The 22,437-nt window shown below is 37.5% G+C and overlaps 1 protein-coding gene across 1 annotated transcript in view; it reads left to right on the forward strand.

Moving 5' to 3' along the window:
* Positions 1-22,437, forward strand: part of DENND1A (DENN/MADD domain containing 1A) — a 184,049-nt gene that overhangs the window by 96,538 nt on the left and 65,074 nt on the right. The window contains 3 exon segments of the mRNA XM_009998932.1: positions 3,811-3,856; positions 12,569-12,670; positions 19,577-19,706. Of these exon segments, the coding sequence (XP_009997234.1) occupies positions 3,811-3,856; positions 12,569-12,670; positions 19,577-19,706 (278 nt within the window).

Below are 22,437 nucleotides of genomic sequence, written 5' to 3' on the forward strand. Positions count from 1 at the left end.
AAAACAATTTATGAATCTGACATGAGCCTTCATCATTGGCTTTGGGTGTGTTTCCTTTTCAGTCAGATTGATGAATGGTGATAGAAGAATATAAACTCTCTGGTAGATTTTATTGGAAAATTTTATGCTTTTTACCAGAAATTTATTTTATTCAGTTTGTTTATAATGTTTGTGTAGTTAAACTTTTTGTGAATCATGGTGAATTATCCTTAAAATATTTTTGCTCTGCTGTTCATGTGTCATTGAACAATAATGTCAGTTCTGACAAAGAAAATGCATGTTTATAAAATACTCAGATCATTTAATTTATGTTATCCATGGAGAAAACACTTCAAGGTTGGCATTTGGTGATGAATGGTAATCATTATTTAAAAGCAATTTTGAATAAACAAATTTTACACAAATGCACCTTCAAAAACAAGTGTTTCATGAATACACCCAGATGTGCTTTTGTCCAGGTCTGTCACTTTCCACACAAAACTTGCATTTGTTTCCCTTGCTTCTCTGCTGGAGTGTATATAGATGCTCCCGTTAGTCACTCATCCTTGCTTTCAGTAGTTACAAGCAATGGTTTTGTGGATAATACTGAGTTAATTTCTTTTCATATATTTCCATAATTTGGGGAATTCTTTATCAGTCTTCAGATCTAATCCATTTCTAGTTGGTATTGTGTCTGCTAACACAAATACTTGCAAAACTAGCACATTGTAGTTGAACAAATTACTGCTTCAGAGTTTCTTTTTTCATATTGATCAGCAAAACCTGACCTTTCTGTCAGGGGATATGCTAAACCCTCTCTTTGCAGTTCTGTAGTATCAAATTGTTCCTCTGCTTTCTCCTGTCCAGCTGTGTGCCCGACACAGCCCTTTCTGCACCAACCTGAGTCCTTGCATGTTTAGTAATACAAGTTTAAAGAAGTAACAGCTTTCAAAACACTGCTAAAACCCAGGTTCCTGTAGCCTTTATGCAATCCCTCTACTAGTTTTACATTCTGTCTTGCCTTTACAAGTAATGTCTTTCACTAGAAAATGAAAAGATAATTAATTTCATCCTGAGCTTATCCATATCTCTTAGGCCACATCTTTGCTGTAATTCCTTACAGTTTTGCTGGGGGTGCTGGGATTTAAGGGTTTAGGCATTTGTATTATTCACTTGTTGATAAACTGGAGGATTAAAAGATGGACATGATACAGTTAATTAACTTTTACAGGTTCAGATTTTCCTGTGTTTGGTGACAGGCTCCACTTTTGGACACGTTAATAAATGGCTGGTTTTCTGGAATACTGCACTCTTTCTGCTTCCTTTCATTACGTTAGCCAAGGTTCCACTAGATGAGACATTTGCAGTCTTAAGACTTCCTGCCGAGGTTCAGACTTTGTATTTTGGAGATTGAAGCTGTCGTGTTCCTGAAACTACTTAATTAGAAACACATTCATCTCAGTGCATACTGGAGGAGCCTGGAGCAGCATAGCCAGGCACACAGGGAAGTTGAGCATTTGTGCAGCTGGCAGCTAAACCAATGGTTTATACTTCAAATATAAAATTACTGGGTATTTTCTTGCTCCTGGAATGTGGCCATTGGAAAGGAAGAGATGTGGGTGAAAGAGATAGCATTTGTTGCAAATAAAACATGCAAAATGACAAACAAAAATACTCCTCAGTTGAGCAGCAATCCATATGCAATAAGTGTGTAGGTAAAAATGTCTATCCACGAACCTGGATATATGTTCCAGTTTCATCTGTGGAATTCCCAAGGAAGAAGATCCTTCAGGGTTTGTACCAAGTTTCCAATTTACCGTTCCCTCTGGGCTACCTGTGATCAGGTGCAGTGTTGAGTGTAGCTTGGGCAGGACCATTCCTGCCATCCTGGGCAGTTCTGTCTGGTGCAGTGCAGTGTGATACACAGCACTTGACTATTCTGCCAATGAACTCATAAGGTTTTTCTAAGGTCTGTATATTTAATTTCTTAAAAATTTTTAATTTTCTTCAAAAAGAAAAAAACCCCACAATGTTTTCATGCAGAATGTCTAACACAGAGGATATTTCCATCTCTTAATACAGCATCCAACACAGTAGCAGTTTTAGTTGGTATATTAATAAACATGATAAGTATTAACCAGTAATTTATTTATTTTTTTTAAGGTATTTCTCATGGAAATGAAAAGCAGAGTGATTTTTGCTGGTCTGGTGTCTTGCAGCATTTTTTCAGCACAGCACTTCTCTTACTGAGCAGTAGGCACCAGTTTATCAAAGCAATATGGGAGATATTTTAATCCAAGGCAGTACAGTGACATCATTCCTGCCATCCTGGGCAGTTCTGTCTGGTGCAGTGCAGTGTGATACACAGCACTTGACTATTCTGCCAATGAACTCATAAGGTTTTTCTAAGGTCTGTATATTTAATTTCTTAAAAATTTTTAATTTTCTTCAAAAAGAAAAAAACCCCACAATGTTTTCATGCAGAATGTCTAACACAGAGGATATTTCCATCTCTTAATACAGCATCCAACACAGTAGCAGTTTTAGTTGGTATATTAATAAACATGATAAGTATTAACCAGTAATTTATTTATTTTTTTTAAGGTATTTCTCATGGAAATGAAAAGCAGAGTGATTTTTGCTGGTCTGGTGTCTTGCAGCATTTTTTCAGCACAGCACTTCTCTTACTGAGCAGTAGGCACCAGTTTATCAAAGCAATATGGGAGATATTTTAATCCAAGGCAGTACAGTGACATTTCTCTGATTTTTTTCATCTGAAATTGAAAATGAGTTCTTTGAGCTTCTGTATCCAAAATGAAATGAGGCTCTATTTTAAAAGTTGTGTCTGTCTGTGTGCTTTCCATTTAACAGGCACTATCTGCCATATTTGCAATTAGCAGCTTTGGCATCCTCTTTGATGTGCTCTAATAAGCAATGCAAATAGAAGCTTTCCCTGATTAGTTGAGTGGGAGTCCTGTAATAAGCTTAATATTAGAAATACTATATACACAAAATATGACTTCCATTCAGTAGTATTCTTGTGTCATGTAGTCCATGTTGGTGTTTGCTAACATCATGGTGGAGCAGACAGAAAAGATCAGTCTTCCTCTTCCATATCCATGCTCTGCGTGGGGACAGAACGTGGCACCTGCTGGAGGCTGCAGGCACAGCCCAGGGCTTGTGACCAGGGCTTGAGCTGAAGCACTAATGGTATCAGCAGGTACCACTGCCTGGACTTAATCAGAATCTTCAAAAGTAATTTTTCTGTTTTTCTTTTACACATGTAAACATTTCAAGACTTAAGAATAAATTATTTTACATGTGTCTGAACTCATATTCAAAGAATTTAAAACTTGTACCACAGAGTGGTACAGATACATTAAATTAGCCACTTAGCACTATAACAGGATCACCTTTTCTAAAGAATTATCTTAGAAAAAGTCTGGATATTTTTTGAAAAATGTAATAATACATCTTGTTTGTTTTGTGGTTTTGTCTTGGTATTGTTTATTTTTTTTTAAGACCTCAGTATTTCAGATATATTTAATGGCTGTCCTTATGTACCTGTCTTAAGTCACTTAAAAATTTTGATGTCAAGACAAATGAAAGTCTTACAGTAGAAAAGGAAAGGATATTGCATAGTGAAGAAAGTCTTTCAAAAACGGAATAAAATTTTGTTCCCATGTGGTTTGTTTATATAAGGTTTAGGGTTTTTTTAAGCAAAATCTAATCCAGTATCCTGGTATTTTCTGTAGCTAATTTTATAAGTTATATATGTGTTAATCTAGAGGTATGAAAATGTAAAGCTAGTTTTTTTTTTCCCCTTTACAGTGCCCCAATGCCCTACCTCATTGGAATACATTTAAGTTTGATGGAGGTAAGTCTCTCACCATTTCTGAAACTATATATAGTTTTATGATTTAGAGCCAAATTCTGTGAGCGATTATATATGAATTCATATGCTTAAAACTGTAATAATTCTGTTAATTTGTGAGTGCTGAGAGAACTGAAGTTAAGGATAGATGATAATGTTGAATCTTGAGGGAGCATTATTTGGTACCTTGTGCTCTTTGTGCAGCTCAGGGGTGAGCTCATGTGTTCTCCTCTCCATCCTGGTGCTTGATTTAATCGGTTTATTGACTAAGTATTCACAAAGACAGTAGATATTAAACCAAAATGTTGATAGTTACAATTCTCTTTTAGGCTTTTGCAGACAGATTGTCATTTTTTTAATGTTCAAAAGATCTGAAAAGGAGCTTGCTGTTCATGCTAACACAAAGCTGGCAGCAAACCAGCCCTCACAGAAAGCTTCACATATAAACAATTCAGAGTAATTCATGTGACTTTTTAAAGGCTCTAAAAGTGGAAATAGCACATTTGCTTCTGCTTCCAGTACTGGTGAAACAGTTGATGACTTTCCTCAAAAGTGTCTGCAGGACAACATAAGCTGCTAATTTAGATCCCTATGAAAAATCTAGTTATTAATTGTGGTGCTTTACACAGTGTGTCTGCTCCACGTGGGAAGAGGTGTTCTTGCCCAGGGAGCATCTCCTCTCTCTGGGGTTTCCCCTGAGCAGCCAGTGTTGAACTGGTGGCAGCTGCAAAAGCCCTTGAAAGATGTTTGACTTGTGTCCCTGTTTTGGATATCAGTGTTTGGAAATTTAGGCATGGTGGTTAGGACACATAACAATTTACAAACCAGAGTTTTACATCACATAAAGTAATGGATATTATTTGTTCTTTTATTGTCATAAAAATATGTCATTTCTCTGGGTAAATATTAATAAAACATATTCTTTCACTAGGACATATGTATGTAATAATGATCCTCTGTGTTAAAACTTAAACTGGTATGCTGTGTAACTCCCCCCTTTTTCTAGTGTTAATGTGAATTAATTTTAGAAGTCACTTTTTTTCATGAGAAGCTAGATGGAATGTGTAGAACCTTTTTTTTCCCCCTTTTTTTCTCTGTACCATCCTGGCTACAGATGACTTTTTATGCCCGTTATATTGATAAATAAACTACAGAATTGCAATACAATGTGCTAGTGAATAAGCAAATATTTTAAAAGTCGACATGTGCATTTGTTTGCACATCATATGTTTATGTTAGAGGGATTTCTGATCATTACACTTGAATATTACACTTGAATACTGCATAGACAGGACTGAAGTGACATCTAGGAAGGAACAGTCTAGCATAAATTGTTCATACTGATCAAGACCTTTCCTGGCCCATACCTGTACCAGGTAATCATTGGCATGCTTGTTATGGTATCTATCTGTTTGAAAAAGAAGGAAGAGACCTGGTAGACGATTGGATAATATCTTCACACAGATACTTGTCAGCTTTCACAAATATTTTTTCTCACAAAGAGCTACGTGGTTAGCCTGGCAATGGGACAGAAAAAAAATGAATAATTCCACCTTGGAGTTGCTTTGCATGGTGCCTCAGTGCTGCCCTGCTTCATAAACCCACTGCCTCCTCCTTTGTCTCGGTTTTCAGCTTGCAGGGCTCTGCAGGCCTTCCAAACTCCATCTGTAAGAACTCAAAAAAAGGAGTTGTTCTTGGAGAAGCCAATTTTCATCCATTTTAGTAACTTGTGAAAAAATCTGTTTAGTACTATATCCAGTATGGCTTTTGACTAGCCCGAGATTCTGGAACACAGACACACTTTGGCAAAGTACAGTTATTCCAAGTGCCTTATGAAATAGATGAAATAAATAAAACAAACTGTCTTCTCTCCTCCCTCTGCTCTCAAGGATAAATTGATGCTTCCAGTTAAGAGTGATTTTTCCACTGAAAGATAAAGTCAGGGCTATTGTCTCTGCTTGTTGCAAGCACTGCCTGATTTGCCTTGGGCAAAGGAAAGGTGAGGTTTGTCAAATGAGCTAGATGATTACTAGTTTACCTCTGCCTGGTTTTGAGGCTGAAATCTTAGTCTCTTTGTCCTTTTCTTCATATGTAGGTATAAAATTCTATGTTTTATTTGCTAAAATAACAATTCAGTACCAACAGCAATTTTTTCTCATTACTTAGCAGTTTTATATTTTAAAACATATAATACATTCATTTTTCCATCATAAAATAATTTTAGGAACTACAAGTAAAAATTACTGTCATCACCCAGTATTGATTTTTCATTAAATGCTGAAAATTCAGCAGAGAGATCTTTGAGAGTGTTTTGTTAATCCATGTGTTCTAGTTTTAGGATGAGGGATTAATTCCCCAGTCTTCTAGTCAAGCTAAGACAGGTGGACTCTCTATCCAGTGCAGAGCCCTGTGGGAGCCATTGCAGCTACAGATTGGCTCAGTTCTGCTCCAGCAGCTCCAACTCCAGAATTTGTCATCGTTGAGTAAATGTTGGTGGAAGCCCAAGCGTGCAGGGAAAGCTGTGCTCCAAAGGGGAGGGTGAATTTGGAATGTAGGAAAAAAGTTAATTTTCTGGCTTTAGCTTTGTTTCTGTGAGGTTTTGCTGTCCCTATGTTGGAATGGGACCTTTGGAAAAGTACATCAGAAATGTTAATGACTTTAAACAAGATACAACCCCTCAACTCTAAGATTTTTTTTTCAAACAATTTTGTATCTTAAAGTTAGTTTGCAGTTCCCTGTGTTACACAGGGTCTCTGTAGAAGGAGCAGTTATTTTAATGAAAAATGACACATTTTTCTTCTGATTAAAATATCAAGCATATCCATTGACTGTTAAATCTAATTTGCTGTCACTGAAATGTTCTCCAGTGAGATAAGATAATCTCCTGTTATAGGTCAGAGGGCTCCAACTGATTTACGAGGGAAAATCTTGGTAGAAAACATAGAGCTGTGTTTTGTGCTCTTATTTTTCAGCTTTTCTATCATCACCTAGTTAGTCATTCTTTATAAGATTTCCATTTAGCAATCCATAAAGTGACTTCAAAGAAGGCTAAAAGTTTATAAGCTGTTGGATAAGCAAGACTGGAGCAATCACTTGAATAATGGAACGTGCTTACAAAACTAATTGAATTCATATTAGATGAAGATAAGTACTTAGTACTGATAAATAACAAGATAGGGAAACGAAACTCTATGAAATGAACACATCCCTTTCATAATCTTATTTTATTTTCTGCCTGGTACTGTATGCTTTTTTTAGTGCTCAAATTACATTAAATTGACCTTTGTGTTACAAGTGGTGTTCAAGTGGCTTGCAGCCTCTTGCGTTTTCTCATAGTAAACGATTGTTTCAGCAACTGCTTCTGTAGCAAAGGTTATTAGTGTGATGGTGCTGATGGAAAAGGAATGCCCTTGACCTAGCAGAGTACCTACTGGAATTTGGGCACATGTGGTTGTGTTTAACCAGGGGGGTCAGCTCTGAGGAGCTGTCAGACAGAGCTGCTGCCAGCATAGCTTCCCTGCCAGGCGTCCGGCCATTCAGCTAACGATGGTGCCCACCTTCACACACCGTGCTCAGGGCACGAAACCACCCTTCATAGAGTTAATGTGGAGAACTATTTCTTAAACTCCTTTTTAATATTACAGTCACTCAGGGGCTTTTTCTGGTACTTCAGAATTTTGATTCTTGCAAGATTATCCAAATGATATTGTGTGAAACCACACTGGACTCGTTAGGATTTGCTGACATTTTTCTGAAGCATAAAGGACAGAGATGTGCAAATCAGACAACATCCATGAGCAGACTTCTGGTTTATTTTAACCTGCTATGAGTAACTATGTTGACGTTAGGTGAAGAAGGTTCATTCGATCCCTGCTGTCTGTCATCTGTTGTACACAGCAGGTGATGTCCCCTCGTGTCCAGGTGATGTCCCCTCATGTCCATGGTCTCTGCCTGGCATGAAGGGAGAGCTGCCTGCTCAGGCTGCCGAGCCCCACGCACCTACCTGTGGAGCACTTCTGGGCATTTGTACCTGGTTTTGCTCAGGTGGCCGTTAGGATGCTCTGCTTGTGATCCAGCCTGATGGGATCAGTGTGCACAGAACGAATGTTGGGAAGCAGGTGATACCAGCTTAGGCTTATCCTTGCCGGTGCCATGAGGTTCCCCTGTGTTGCTGAACACACCCTGAGACCTCGATGAGCACTGGCACCTTTCAGCAGTACTGTTAGTAGTTAACTGTCATTTTATTATTGGCATGAGTAGTAGTTTTTAGCTTTTTCCATCCATTTATGCTTAGTAAATCACTACCTTTTCTAGCTATAACTGAAGTGTGTCTTTTTTAGAGGGTTTAAATGTAGGAGTTATGTATAGACTTAAATCCAGGTCTTAAAAACCAAAAGGTAATTTTAGTCACTAATATTAGTATTATGGCTGTGTGTGCTTTCAGGAGTACTGATAAAAATGCATTTAAAACTATGACAAATTACTATGGAATTGTCTTCCACCCAATTATTGGAAAAATGAAAATAACTGTGTTTTAATAAGAGACTGTGTGGGAGGATGTTTGAGGGGGAAGTTTAAGACAGGCAAATATCGCAGGGCCAAGTAGACTTGCCAAGTAGTAAGTGTAGAAGGTTTTTCCTCTGTTGAACCATAGTGTTAGACCAGGGGTAGTGAATTTGTCACTCAGTTGGCAACAGCTGCTTGTGATAAGGATCTGGACTCACCTGTCCAGTATCAGGGTGCTGCACATCAGGGCTGGGAGATGGGCGGAAGAGTGGGAGATGCACAGGAGGGGGCTCAGCCCACCTGCTGTGCCCAGATCAAAGGCCTGGGAGGTCAGGGGGCACATCCAGCTTAACCAGATTTGTCTGTTGAATAGCTATTTCAGGTTGTAAATCTAAGGGTGATTTCATTAAGTCCTTCTGGCTGCTGTTGGGGCATGAAATAATAAAATTTTATATCCGTTGCCTTTCCTGCTTCTGGCAGCCAGATTGACACATTGTTGTCTGCAGTGTTGTGGTGTTTTTCTTAAGAAAATAAATGGAAACTATTAACTAGAGACAAGTCATTAAGCAAATTATTTTAGACTTATTTGGAATCATACTTTCATTGTCATTTCCAAGATAACATACAAGGTAGCTACTGAAAATGTTAGCTTTTGTTAAGAGTTTTACCTTTCCAAAAGAATTAGTGGAAGGTACATTTTATTTTATTTTTTATATCACAACAATTTTTAGTATGTTGATCACATTTGTATCTGGTTATGAAACCTCATGATCAACTTGGTTTATGTTTTGGCACCAATTTAGCCATAAAGTTAAGCAATCCTGTGGTTTTTTAGAGGGGGGAGGCAGGTGGTAGCTTTGGGGTTTTTTTGTTTTTTACATGAACTATGCAATAAAATTGTTCATCTGAAAGAAGTTTAACTTAGCATTTTTATGGTAGGAAATGCAAAAACTGCTAACTGTAGAGAAGGATAATAAAATAACATTTAGCATAAACTCATGTTAGTATTATTGATGAATATTACTGTTGCCCTGTGATCTGAGTGACACAGAGCCACATCCCTTCATACTTGCATTAGAATATAGTTTCTTAGTGTTTTTGCAAACTTTGGTGTAAAACATTTCAATTACTTCTAGTGTTTGGCTGCTTGTGAGCAGGATGGACACACTAACTGCTGCTTATTTACTGACCTGGTGTTTAAGGCCCCCTGGAGTTTGTTTGAAAAGTTAAGAGATTTTCACAGTAAAGGTGCCATTTCTGAAATTTAAAGTGCTCTTTTCACCAGGAGATAAGTTCTCTCTGATTAAGTCAGTAATTCTTACTAAGCCATGTTTATAGAGGCCATAAACAATGGGTTCAGTGTGCTTGTTAAACCAGCTCTCCATACCTCTCCACTCTTTTAAAAAGAGACATTTAAAATAAAAGGCAGGTGTAGATGTTAGTTCAAGTTGGTGGTTTTTAGATGATTAATTATGGCTACAAGTAATTCAGTAAGGATGGTTATGAAAGGTTTGCAGTAGTGAGATGTGATGCACATTTTCACTAAATCACTTATCAAATTATTTTGACTTATCAAATCCCTAGTCTGTAGTAAAATTAGATAAGGAAATAGTAATGTTCATATTTCCTCTTGTTCTTTGTTTCTCCACATCTTTTCAGCAAAATCTGAACCTTCTGGATATTGCCCATTGTATTTAACAGGTAGCACTCTATATGTAGAATTTTGTCTAGATATTCAGGAAGCTGTGAAGCATGGCATGTGGCTAGATGTGGCTCAGGTGCTGTCCTTTCATGTCTTGAGAAATTCATAACAACACACAAACTCTACCTGTGGAAATGATATATGTGTAGCTGTGACTCAGTGTCCAGTGGGATTTAATGTGAGAAAGGCAGTAGGATAACAGATATTATTACTAAAATTCCTACAAAACAGTAACTACTTTTATTTCTAGGTTAGTTGGGCTGATAGGTGCTACGTTTAGCAAAAGAACAATTTGAGTATTTGACAGAAGCCCTTAGAATTATGTGATAATTCTTTTATCAAAGATTATCTGTTTTTATCAGCTATACTTTTACTATAAAGATTAACTGTTCGGCCTGAATTTCTCTAGGATGAGCCACAATTGGACCATTGAAAAACTGTATTTTCTCAAATGCATTGCAAGACAGATGCTATAGATCAAGTCTTCATGCAAATATTGAGAAGTTTTAACGTGAGATTGTGCTCCTCTTAGTGTAAAGGGATGGCACAGCAGAATTCACTGTTAGCCTTCCCTTTGGGTACAATTATTCCTGGGCCATGTGTGGAGATGATTACTTAGATCAGTTTTTATAGTCCTTGCACCATGAGCAACATCCTTTTGTACTGTGCTCTCTGGCTGATGCAGCTTATCTCACAAGCCTATAATTTGCTATAGAAAACCCCAACATTTTGTGGAAGGGAAGGTGCAGATTCATCACCAACGTTACAAAAACACCCATTGACAAGTTCAAGCACATGCTTGTTGCTTCTTCGGCAGGAATTAAGAGAAGGTTTTAATTCCTTCTGTCTTGTCCTACTAGCACTCGCTTTTGACAGGCTTCTGGCTTTGGTTAAGTACATTGCAAGGCCTTTTTGTTGGAGCTTTTTAGACTCCTCTGAGTATAAGTGAGATTTTTAATTTTCTGAAACAGGAAGGAGCAAATCAGTTTGTCTGGTGCTTCCGGACTCCTAGAAGGAGCAAGACTCCTGGATTGCTTTAGAGTTTATCAGATGCAGCCAACAGGGTGACCTTTGGTTCCTGAAATGTAGAGGAAAGTACCTGGTTTGTCATGCAGTACTTGTACTTTTTATATGGAAAGCATTAAATGTAATGTTCTTCCATTTAACTTAAAAAAATTTCTCCTGGAAGACCTAAACTTAAATGTCTACAAAGTGTTTTTTATAGTTGTTGGCTTTTTTTTTTTTCCCATAAGTACACAGCAGTTTTCTTTATAGACAGAGGACTGAGCCTTGAAAACTGAAGGTAATTATTTAGATGCCTAAGGCTCAACTTTGCCATTGTTTTAGAGCTTTAGTTCCTTTCTTTTAAAGGAAACAATTCCCCCCACCCTGCAAAACCTTAATTAAAAATTGAGTATGTTTTTGTTCATTATCCTCTTCCATAGAGGTATGTAGGTACTAAAATGTTTGTTTACAGTGTCACTGGGAAATTTCCTTAATTACTATATTCTATAGTTCCACTTTTTTGGATTTTGAATTTTCAAAGCTTTATTTGAAGAGGGCTTAAATATGTATGATTAGTCAGCCAAAAAAAGAAAAAGGATTCAATTCTCCCGTTAGTGGGAAAAGTGTTAAAATAAATACTTAAATGCTGCTGTTTCATATCAGAGTTTCATTTACTGTTGTTTAAGAGAAATAGTCTGTTTAAATTTGCTTAGATTACCAATACCTTTAGACACTTAAAATCAAAGGTACTAATGATCCTTCTGTTGTGGCATAGGTTGTTTTCCTTTTGTGTGTCCATGTGCTGTTACAGATGGTGTAAACAATCTAACTAGATTATAGATATTTCTTTCAGTTGATGGGAACAGGATAAAAAGTTTAGACTCACTGAACGTTAAGAGACCAGGATGTGGTGGAGGTATTTTTCTCTTAGCTATTTTTTTTTTTTTAAATTCTTTATTTGTTAACCTTTGGTAGTGTCCATTTTATGGAAATAGAGTTGTAAATTTGTCTCTGTTGGAATTCCAGAATTTAACCTGGAGTTTGGAAACGTATTCCTGACTTACTGCACCTCTTAACTCTTAGAAAAGCCACTATTTGTTGTTGCTCAAATTATTTTTTAAATATTTTAAAATATAAAAAGATATATCTTGACTCTGCTAGAAACTGATAAATGTGCAAACAGGATCCCAGAATTAAGACAAACATTAATAGAGATGCTTGAAATAAATCTCTGCTTGGATAATAAAAAAAAATTGCTCTCTGTTTTCAAAACTGTCAGTATGCACAATGTTAAGAACTTCCCTCTGCAAATTGCAGGTTAATACTTCAGCATTGTAAAATATGAATAAATAATCAAACAATGACAGAAAGAGATGTTGGTTGTTTTTAAAACACTGCCATTTTTGCAGTGCCATGATGTTATGCTGTTGCTTCCGCCCTTTATGCATAACATTTCATACTTATATTTTCTTTTCCCTTTTCTTGAATTTGCTCATATTTAGAAAGTAAGAAACATGGCCCTGGAAGATGTAGTGATTCTTAATGTAGACACCAACACACTGGAAACCCCTTTTGATGACCTTCAGAGCCTTCCTAATGATGTGGTATGTATGAAATGATTTATTCAACTTACATTCATTTCTTTAAGGTGTAAATCCTTGAGACCCATTTGGTTTGTAACTGAGGTGTCTCATTGCTTCTCTCATTAATAGAAGTAAACTGCTTTACCTCAGCAGTTCTCTCCTGTTTTGAAGTGTTAAGCAATGTTTGTGTGAACATTTGCAGACATATGTTTAAGTCTCCTTAGGACAATTAGCTAATGCTCTCCTAAGCTAGAAATGCTGCAGCAACCAGTGTCAGTTTTGGAATGGCATGATCAAGTTTCAGGTCATCTTAAAAGTTAGTCCTCTCTGGGTAAAAAAAGACAAATCATGAATATGGTACATCTGAACAGGAAACAAAACCTCAAAATTCATGGTGTGAAAAAGTACTGCTATTTTAAACTATCTTTATCCATGAAAAAAACAAACAAAACCCCCCTGCATTTTTAGATAACTTTTGTTTCCAAATGGAATTGTGTGTTTGGTTTTTCCTGTGCCTTCATCCAGGTGAGCTTTAATGGACTCTGTGCATTTTATATCTCAAGTTATGATATCCAGTGAACTACTGCATATTCACTTCTAGCACTGCTCAGTGCATAGAATCCAGAGCTTGCTTTCTTTCTCATTCACGCTTCTTATTGCTAATTTACTTATTTATTTAATAACTTGATAGTAATGTTGTATAAATACTTGATGTTTCCCTTTAATGGGACAAAAATACATCCAGTTTGCTACTTGCTGCTGTAATCATCTTCACTAAAGGAGATGAGAGGGATGAGCAGTAAAGTAATAAATAGCTTTTTAGCTATTTTTGAGTTGGAGGGTGACTGTTTAGGTGTAAAAAGCTATTTTTGAGTTGGAGGGTGACTGTTTAGGAGGAAATGACAGGGGAAAATGTGGATTTCTTTTATTAGTTCAAAATATTGTGCTGCCAGTTAGATCTATACCTTTTTATGTGTAGTTGAGAAATAAAATTGATATGCAGGGGGCTCAATATAAGCTGGTCTGTTTGAGGAAAATCTCAAGTAATGGTGAATACCCAGTGCCTCCTACTGTGACATCCCATAATTTCTCTAGGATCTGTGGTGTGATCCATTCTTCGAAAACAGTGAGCTCTGGATGAAAGGTCTGTCTAGATTGTGAACATTTTGGCTTTAGTCGAGCATTTAGTCTATAAAAGTTACTTCCATGAATTTTTCTGGCTTTGTATAGTTTTTCATTTTGATTTCACTCCCAGCACCCAGATCTGCCAGCTGGGCATCACTCCTGCCATTATCCACAACCTGGGGAATGACAGACTTGTAAAGTTCATGGAATTATGTAAGAAATGTCTGGATACAGTGAGTGCAGGGCCTCAAACATGTATATGATTTGTCAACAATCAAGTATTATATTAGATTTTATGAGACTTCATTAAAGGAGCTGTTGTAGGCACACTGTAGGACATCAGAAGAGACTTCACCAATAAACACAGGACTTCAAGCTTTGGAATGTAATAAATTTTAAGAGACTTCCTTCCTTTCATTATTTACTTTTAGTTCACTTTTATAACACTAAAGAGTTGTGTTTTATTAGTTCAAATTTTTCTTGATTCAGTTTTCCACAGGTCTATTTAAAAGCTACATTTTATCTTGGAGGATGTTTGGAGCATAGCAGGGGAAGTGCTGCCAGCAAATTCAATTAACTGGCATGGCTCACAAATAGCGTACGTGGTGTATTTTTTTTTTTTCACAACCACTATATAAATACAGCTGGGATTAATATTTGTCGCAACAAAGCCCTAACTTTGTTGTGTTGCATTGTGCAATTAATGTTTGGGATCAGTGTTTGTGTCTTATTTAGCTTTGTTTCATTATTTTAGTTACCCAGATAATGAAGTATATTCTCTAGGTCTTTTCCTTTCCTTCAGACTGCTTAATATTTGGCTTTGACCACTAGAGAGCAGCTGCTCTTCTTTGCAAGAATTGAATTTCTGTCAGTTCTTTCATGCATCATGTGTTTGGAACTGTAAGTGGATCAAGTTGTTCATCTCAGCAGGGAGACTCTAAAGCCAATCCATTATACTTTTTCTTTTTTTCTTTTGCTTCCCTGGGAGGATGGGGAGAATCAGGGAGTGTCTCCCCACTGGTCTCAGTCTAAATAGATGCATTTATGATCTGAGAAACTAAAAACGTCTTAAGTTTCATGATCATAAATGGCTCTTATGTCAAACTCTTCTGCCATTTTTGCTACTTCATGTGATCAGTGAGCAATTCGTGCAGTGTTGAATAGACACATAATTTACTTTGCTCAATGAAAAAATATCTATATTCAACAGTAAGGCAAAACATCTTCTGCGTGATGCATTCTTCATCAGGTAAGTAATCTGGTGGAAAATTTTTAAAGCTGTTATTCCCCTCTCCATGAACAGCTTTTTTAATCAAGTAAAACAATGCCATGAAGTCCTCTGCTTATTTCAGAGCTTCAGGTAGTGAGTTGTGCTTGAGTTGATAAACTGTTGATTCTCGGGAATCGCGAATGAGCTATTCATTAATCTTTTACTCCTAGGAACATAGGCTAGTTATGATTTGTGTCAAAGGAGCTGGGTAGCATTGAGACAGTTCCAGCAGAATCAGATTAAGTCTTTTCTTTGCCCCAGTTTACCTCAGCAGTACCTGTGAGCAGACTGCCTGAACTGTTCAGCTCAGGTCTCTGAAAATCAAGATGTGTAACACTGTGTTAGTAATTAAAGATTCAACATGTGAAAAAGTATCCCTTCTTCACCTTATGTTTCTGATGTGTTGCTGAAAATCTGGCAGCATGAGAAAGCCCTGGGAAGTAACTTTCCTTTTAAAATAGTCAATATTAAAAAAAGAGATTTATTAAGGACTGTGATTACAATAAGTGCATCTGCTGCTGACAAGTCTCCTACACCACCGTCTGTGTTGCAAGGAATAGCAAAGAGGGGGTAGTAATTTTTTTTTATACAACCCTTATGGATTTTTCATGTATTTCCAAATAAGTGTCATCTTCTAGTCTTAGTTGTAGTCAGAACTTCATATTACAAGGAACAAAGCATAAGCTCACTCTGTCAACTTGTAGTTTTTATTAAATGAAGCCCTGATGCAATGCAGGGGACTGCGCCAAGGAGATCTTGCAGATCTGATGGCTGTGAGAGTATTGGAAATTTGCACTAGCCTATGAATATCTTGAGCTGTCAGTAATTTAGTTGTATATGCTACTATTGTCCATTCATTAACAAGTTACCACAAGTAGGAAGCCTATATCACTGTTTTTCACTTAGGAAATTAACTGCTTTCAGGACAGCAAGAGCTACTAAACTACAACTCTGTAGCAGAACCATTTCCTTAAAGGTGAATCAGTTTTTATTTCTTACATTGTGTTTGTAATAGAATGTTTCTTTATTCATGTTGACAACTGAAAAGCCTTGGACCTAATTAAAAGAATTTCCACTACCACCTTTACTGAACCATTTCATTATGCTGCATTGCACAGATTGCATTTTGAAGCATGGTGATAGTTTAAATCTGACCTTTAAACCTGAACTGCCAGAAGTATAAAAATCTTCTTTAAAAACACTCTCAGGGTAGACTGCATGTATGTGTGTCTGTTTGGCTAGAAATAATATTAAAATTCAATGGTTAATGTATTTATTTTTTTTTTAAAGTATTACTGCCTCTTTAGGCAGGAAACAATCCTAATTCTGCTTGTATAATCTACTTTGTTTTATGTACTAATTAATTCCAGAGTAAAAAAAAAAGGTTTTTTACTTGTTAATCTATTTTAATGTTATTAACATTTTCTTTTTTTAAAAAAGTCTATAGCAATAGTCCTGACTGAAAGAGTGAAAGTGGTTGTATATAAAACAGACTGCCTGCAGTGTTAGGTTTAGTCTTAGAAGGGAGCAAATGATCTGAAAGCTTAAGGAATTAGCAAAATACCTCTCAATATTCTACTTCTATTCCAAACAGGGAAGCTGGAACACAGAAAGGCTGTGACTAAGCTTCTGAACTTTCTGTAAAACAGCAAAGAACATATAGATTACAAATTCTTCATCTTCACGTCAGTGTTTAAAGAAAGTGACATAGAAAAATGTTAGAGATAGATTTGGAAATTACTCTGAGCTATAGACATTTTATTGCATTAAGAACTACCTTTAAATGGTTAATATAGGAAAGAAATGCACACTTTATCCCTGCAACATCAGACCCCTTCAAACATGGAGAAGTATGCTGTTTGGGTTTGAAAATCCAGTGAAGCTTTTACATTATGAGAATAACAGAGCTCCTTGAGAGACATTTTCTCAGTGATTAGGAGTGAGCTTATTTTATGGGTATGATAGACTAAATCTGTTATCATATATTATGTTAATATGTACTTATGAGCTCATTAATGCATGGATCATTGGCACAAGCTACAGCATTCAGATTTATAAACAGTGCTGGACACTCTTGGTTATTTGTTTTACTAAATAACTATAATGAAGTGCCTTCTACAACGGTATCTGCAGAAAGTTTAAAAGGAAATGTCTTGCCAACTGTTTTAGTAAATACAAGTGCAAATATAACATCTAGTTTTAAAAGAAGAAAAAGTAGTGCATGTTGTGGATTATATATTTAACACCTAAATAACAAGATGAGGAGTAACTTTCCTGCCCTTCCCAAATCTACAAATACTGAAGAAGGAGGTGAGAGAGATGCTGACAGAAGGGATAGCACTGGAGTGCAGCAGGTCAGTAAAACCAGCCTGCCCTTTGCCTGCAAAGCAAGTTGGTCGCAAAACCCTGAGGCTGAAATCTGGTAGGATTTTGGACATACAGATAAGGCCAAAATAAGCTACTGTTATGAGCTGGAGGATGAGGGGAAGGTCTTGAAAGTTGATGTGAACCGTCAGATTTTATTTTAGGAGGTATTATTCATACACCAAAAAACATACTTAGGTTCAGTAGAATAGAATCTGCTTACTCTTGTATTTTCCTTTCATATTCCTACAACATTTCTTGTATAATGTTAAGTATGTAGAGCTACCTCAATGGAGTTTTTCAGGCTACCATTTGAAACATTTACTAGTTATTGATCAAATGATTTCTTTTAAATTCATATTATGGATATTTATTGAGTCATTCATGTTCTGCAAATCAAGATGACTGGGGCTTTCCTGGCTTTCTGCTTTCCTTCTGAAATGGTGGCTCCTTCCTCTCTTCAGTGTGAGGTATCTCATCAAACTCAGGTTTTGCACCTGACATGACCGCATCCTCTAAAGCTCTAGTTGCATTTCTGCCAAGAATCAGTGCCCAGATGATTGGTTTTTATTGTGATGTGTTCTATGAAATCTGTCTCAAAACCATACTTGGTCCTGGTTCTCTCCGCAACACCAAAAAATTGCTGCTGACATAATTGTTACTGATTTAACGGAACCTACAACCATTGCAGCACAGACACAGCAATGTTGATCTTTGGAAGTTTTTTTAGTCCCCTTCCCCAGCTTGTGTTTGAGAAAGAAAAACGCTCTCACTGACAATAATACATGGATACACAACCTTACTTCAGTAGTTACTGAGCTCTAAGGACTAGAGAAGAGACCTCAAACCAAGTCACGACCTCCCTGTGTGTTTGAGAAGTTCTGAAGCACAGAGTAATGGATCATCCTCTCAAACTTAAGCCCCTTGTGTACACCAAGAATATGAAAGTAACCCGGACCAGGTAGTTTTATCTCTGCATAGAAATGTGTTTAGTTGAGACTTGTTGTGATCAGTGTCTGTGTAAGCGCTAACGAGGCAGTCAGGAAGATTGTTCGCCGGAGGAGCAGCCGGTGGCTGCGGGGGTGGCTCAGAGGAGCCCACGGGCGGCGGGGACCTCTGATCAGAAACGTGAGTGGATCCTGACCCTTTGGAAGGACAAAATGTCGCTAATCCGAGACTTTCCCAATCCCGCCGTTTGCACGGGGCGCTCGTGCCGCGGGGCGCGGCTGGTTCCAGCTGGTTCCAGCCGGTTCTGGCCGGGCCGGTCCCGGCCCCGCGCGGCCCCAGCGCGGCCGGTGCTGCCGCCGTCCCCGGGACTGGCGAGGAGGGACGGGCCATGGGAGAGCGGGGAGCAGAGAAACCGCCCCGTGCCGAGCAGGGAAAGGCGTGAGGAGGAGGGAGCGGCAGAGGTGAGGGAGTCGGGAATAGTTGGGCGGGAGAAGGTGTTTTAGTGTCTTTGTTTCTCTCCACCCAGCTCTGTTTTAATTGGAAAGAAATTAAATTTATTTACCCAAATTGAGTCTGCTTTGCCTGTGTTGCTAATTGTGAAGTGATACCCGTGTCTTTTGTGTCAGATCGCTGAGGTTTTTCTTGATGTTTCCGGGCCTGTTCCGGAGGAGGGAAACCCGCCGTATGCAGCCACCAAACTCGTGTTCTTTTGGTTCAAGATTCTAAAGTACAGAGGAATATAGCCTTAAAAGAAAAAAAAAGCAAAAAAAAGCTGTATTTGTGACAAATTTCTCAGACTAACAGAATTTGTTCTTAGCCCTGGTAGTGATAGACATGGTCATGGAGGACAGTGTCTCTGTTTGATGTTTAAATGAATTTAGCTGAAATTCCTTCATGGATTCTGATCAAGAATGGTACAGAGCTTCAGGACTGCCTTTGAGAGAGTACCGAACAGCATGTTAACAGTGGATTTTAAATAGAGATGGTTTAAATGAAGCTTTTCCTATTGGTTTCTGAATAAAATCCAATGATATTTTAGAGAAGCAAAACAGCTTGAAAATTAATCTTTTTAGAACTGAAAAATTCAACTCAGAATTCACCATGTCCCTTTTTTGTCCCAACTGCTGCTGTGGTGAGAGCATTTTTAATTTAGCTTTGCCCCAATGCTTTAATCTTTGTTTGTGATACGAGGGTGATCCAAACCTGTTGTGTGATTTCAGGTTTCTACACTGAAGAACAGACTGAAGAAAGTCTCTACAACCACTGGAGATGGTGTTGCAAGAGCATTTCTAAAAGCACAAGCATCTTTCTTTGGGAGCTACAGAAATGCCCTGAAAATTGAACCTGTAAGTATGAAATTAGTAGGCATGAGATGTAAATCTGCAGCTGTGGTGGGGAAGAAAGCTAACAAGAACTGAAAGGGTAGCATAACCTACTTTTACTAAGGTCAGCATCGTGGCTTTTTGCCTGACTCGTACTGAAAACAATGTTCTAGTCTCTAAAAAATGAAAGAGGTGCAACAAGTATGATCAATCACACAAGGAGAAAACTTCTTACGGAAAGGAATGGGTGTTGCTTGCTTTTGGAGACAGTCAAGTTAGAAGACAGGTAGTAAAAAGTATAAATTAATGATTGTATGAGGCTAGAGCAGAGTTGACCATTTTCTCTCATTGCAAAACCGGAGTATTCTTTGCATTGTTCTTAAAGATAGTAAAAGATAAACTTTTTACAGAATATATACTTACTGAGGAAACGTGCACATTTATGGAATGATGGAGTTTAGGAATAAAATTAGTAAAGAAATTGTACTTTTCCAGAAATATGAAGAATGTCTGGAGTTGTAATTACTGACCATAAATGTTCTGTTAGGGAAATTCAGACTCTTACTTCTGGTTCAGAGATAATCTCTATTTAGCAATGATTAAGTGCCATCTGAGCAGGGGAAGGATTTTTCTGTACTTGATCTTGAGTTTTATTGTTTCTGGTGAGGCATCTGTTCTTGGCTTACTGCAAGGAGCTTCATGGTCTTCAGTACAAATCAGTCCAGTCAAATTATTATATTTCCACATGTTTTATGACACTCTGGTTTGCTGCCTTGTACTTAAGAGATTCTTTTCAAGGGATAGACAGAGACAAAGTAAATTGTATGAGGAACATACATGAGCAGGCATAATTCCCAGAATTGCGAGCAATGAAAAGTACTAACTGTGGAGTGATCCACAGAGTATTTCCAAAACATTCCATGCTCCCTGTTTCTAAAGCAGAGGAAACTGACACATGCACATGTCAATTGTAGTGATAAATCTCAGTTTTCATGGGCTCCTTTGAGCTACTGTCATTTAGAACCGTAGGTGCATAAGAACAAGATCTTTGTAGAGGATAAAACATACTTTTGTCTCAACACCTCTCTCCTCTGCAAGCACTTGGACACAGAAAAGAAAGTGGTAGTGATGGAGGGCTTGAATGCTCTTGGGAGGTGGTGAGTCCTGAGTCTAGGTTGGGAGGCTAAATGAGTGGTGTGTGAATAAAGGCTTGTTGGTTGAGAAAAGGTGTTGTATTTTGCATTCTCCTGCTCTGTGAAGATTAATGAAGAGGTTTGGTGTGCAGACAAGTAAGAGGTCTCATTTTAATCATGATATTAAATGAAAAGATCAGAAGTTGGACTACAGGCATAGTATTTCTTAAGGCTGAGGGTGCTTCTGTAACTAAACCCTCTTTAATACTATAGTTTGTCATGTTATTTTAAAGCAAGAAGGAAAAACTGCTCAGCCTGCATTGTAAACAGTCCAGCTATCACCATCAAATAAGCGTCATTCTAGCAACTCATACTCAGGGTTCATAAATCACATTTGAAGTCAGCATGAGCCCTTCCACAGCTTACTGGGGGAGTTGTGTGTGTGGGAGAAAAATTGTATTTGATTTACATTTGTATGTCTGGATATAACTATTGGGATTTTAAAGCATCTAAGGTGAGGGAATGGGAGGTTTTTAAAATGCTGTCCATATAAATAACAAAAAGGAAACCAGCGAGGCACTCTGGCTGTAAGCCTCCTTTATCCATGTCAGGGAGACAATGACTTCCTAGTATCCATGCATGCTCTTGTGTTCCCCAGTGCTCCTCCCAGGAGTTGCCAGGCAACTCTGGGAATATTGGTGTATGCTTTGCCAGGATGGGTGTGTGAGATAACTAGTTGAGGGCTCTATGAAGAAAACTAAAAATTTAAATTGCTTTTCTGGAAATACCATCTGGTATTTTGGAGGCTGAATGTTAAAGATGAACACTCAAAATCAGTTGACAATGGCATGCCCCCAGGAAGGGCAACTTTGAGGGACAGTTGACTTGAGGAAGTAGAATAAATTGTTTGGTTTGCTTATCATTCCATCAAAGAAAACTTGTAGTTGCAAAATTTTAATGTCTGTTCCAAAAAAAATAGATTTTGAAAACAGTTACTGGTGTAACAGTTGAAAATAAAATAATTTTGATGTGTCTGAGATTAATAGAAAAGCAAATGGAAGAAATAGGTCTCCATTATGTTTTTTTAATTTTTCTACCTTCATGTGTCATAAATATGGGGGCATAAGCAGTACCAAACATGATGTGGTTCTTTGCATTTGATGTCCCATAACTCAATACACCTGATCATTCATTTAAAATAATTGATAATTAGGAAATAAATTCCAAGAGGCAGCAGCTTTTTCTCCTTTCATAGGTTTTGTATCGTAAGACAATCTAATAAGACCATCTCATCTGGTATGAGTAGGCTTTTTGGGATGAATGGTGTGAAGCTATTTTCCTTGTTCTGTGTAGGCCCAGAATGTGTCACAGAGCAGACTTTAAATTCACATTATACTTAAGCATAGTAAGAGCTCTTAATTCAGTCAGAAGCTTTTACTCTTAAAATACAGTTACGTATTGTACATACAAACAAGTACACGACAATGAATGAGTTACTGTTGCTCTAAACTTTCTGAGGCCTTCAGTAACCAGAACTTTTGCGTGAAAAAGTATATCTAAATAATATGGTCTGCAAGTCTAATAATAAGATTTATGTAAGAAAATATCTTATTCAGTTGTGTTTCC

This window comes from Chaetura pelagica, unplaced genomic scaffold (genome assembly GCF_000747805.2).
Source record: "Chaetura pelagica isolate M959 unplaced genomic scaffold, ChaPel_1.0 scaffold405, whole genome shotgun sequence".
In the NCBI taxonomy this organism is placed as follows: Eukaryota; Metazoa; Chordata; class Aves; order Apodiformes; family Apodidae; genus Chaetura; species Chaetura pelagica.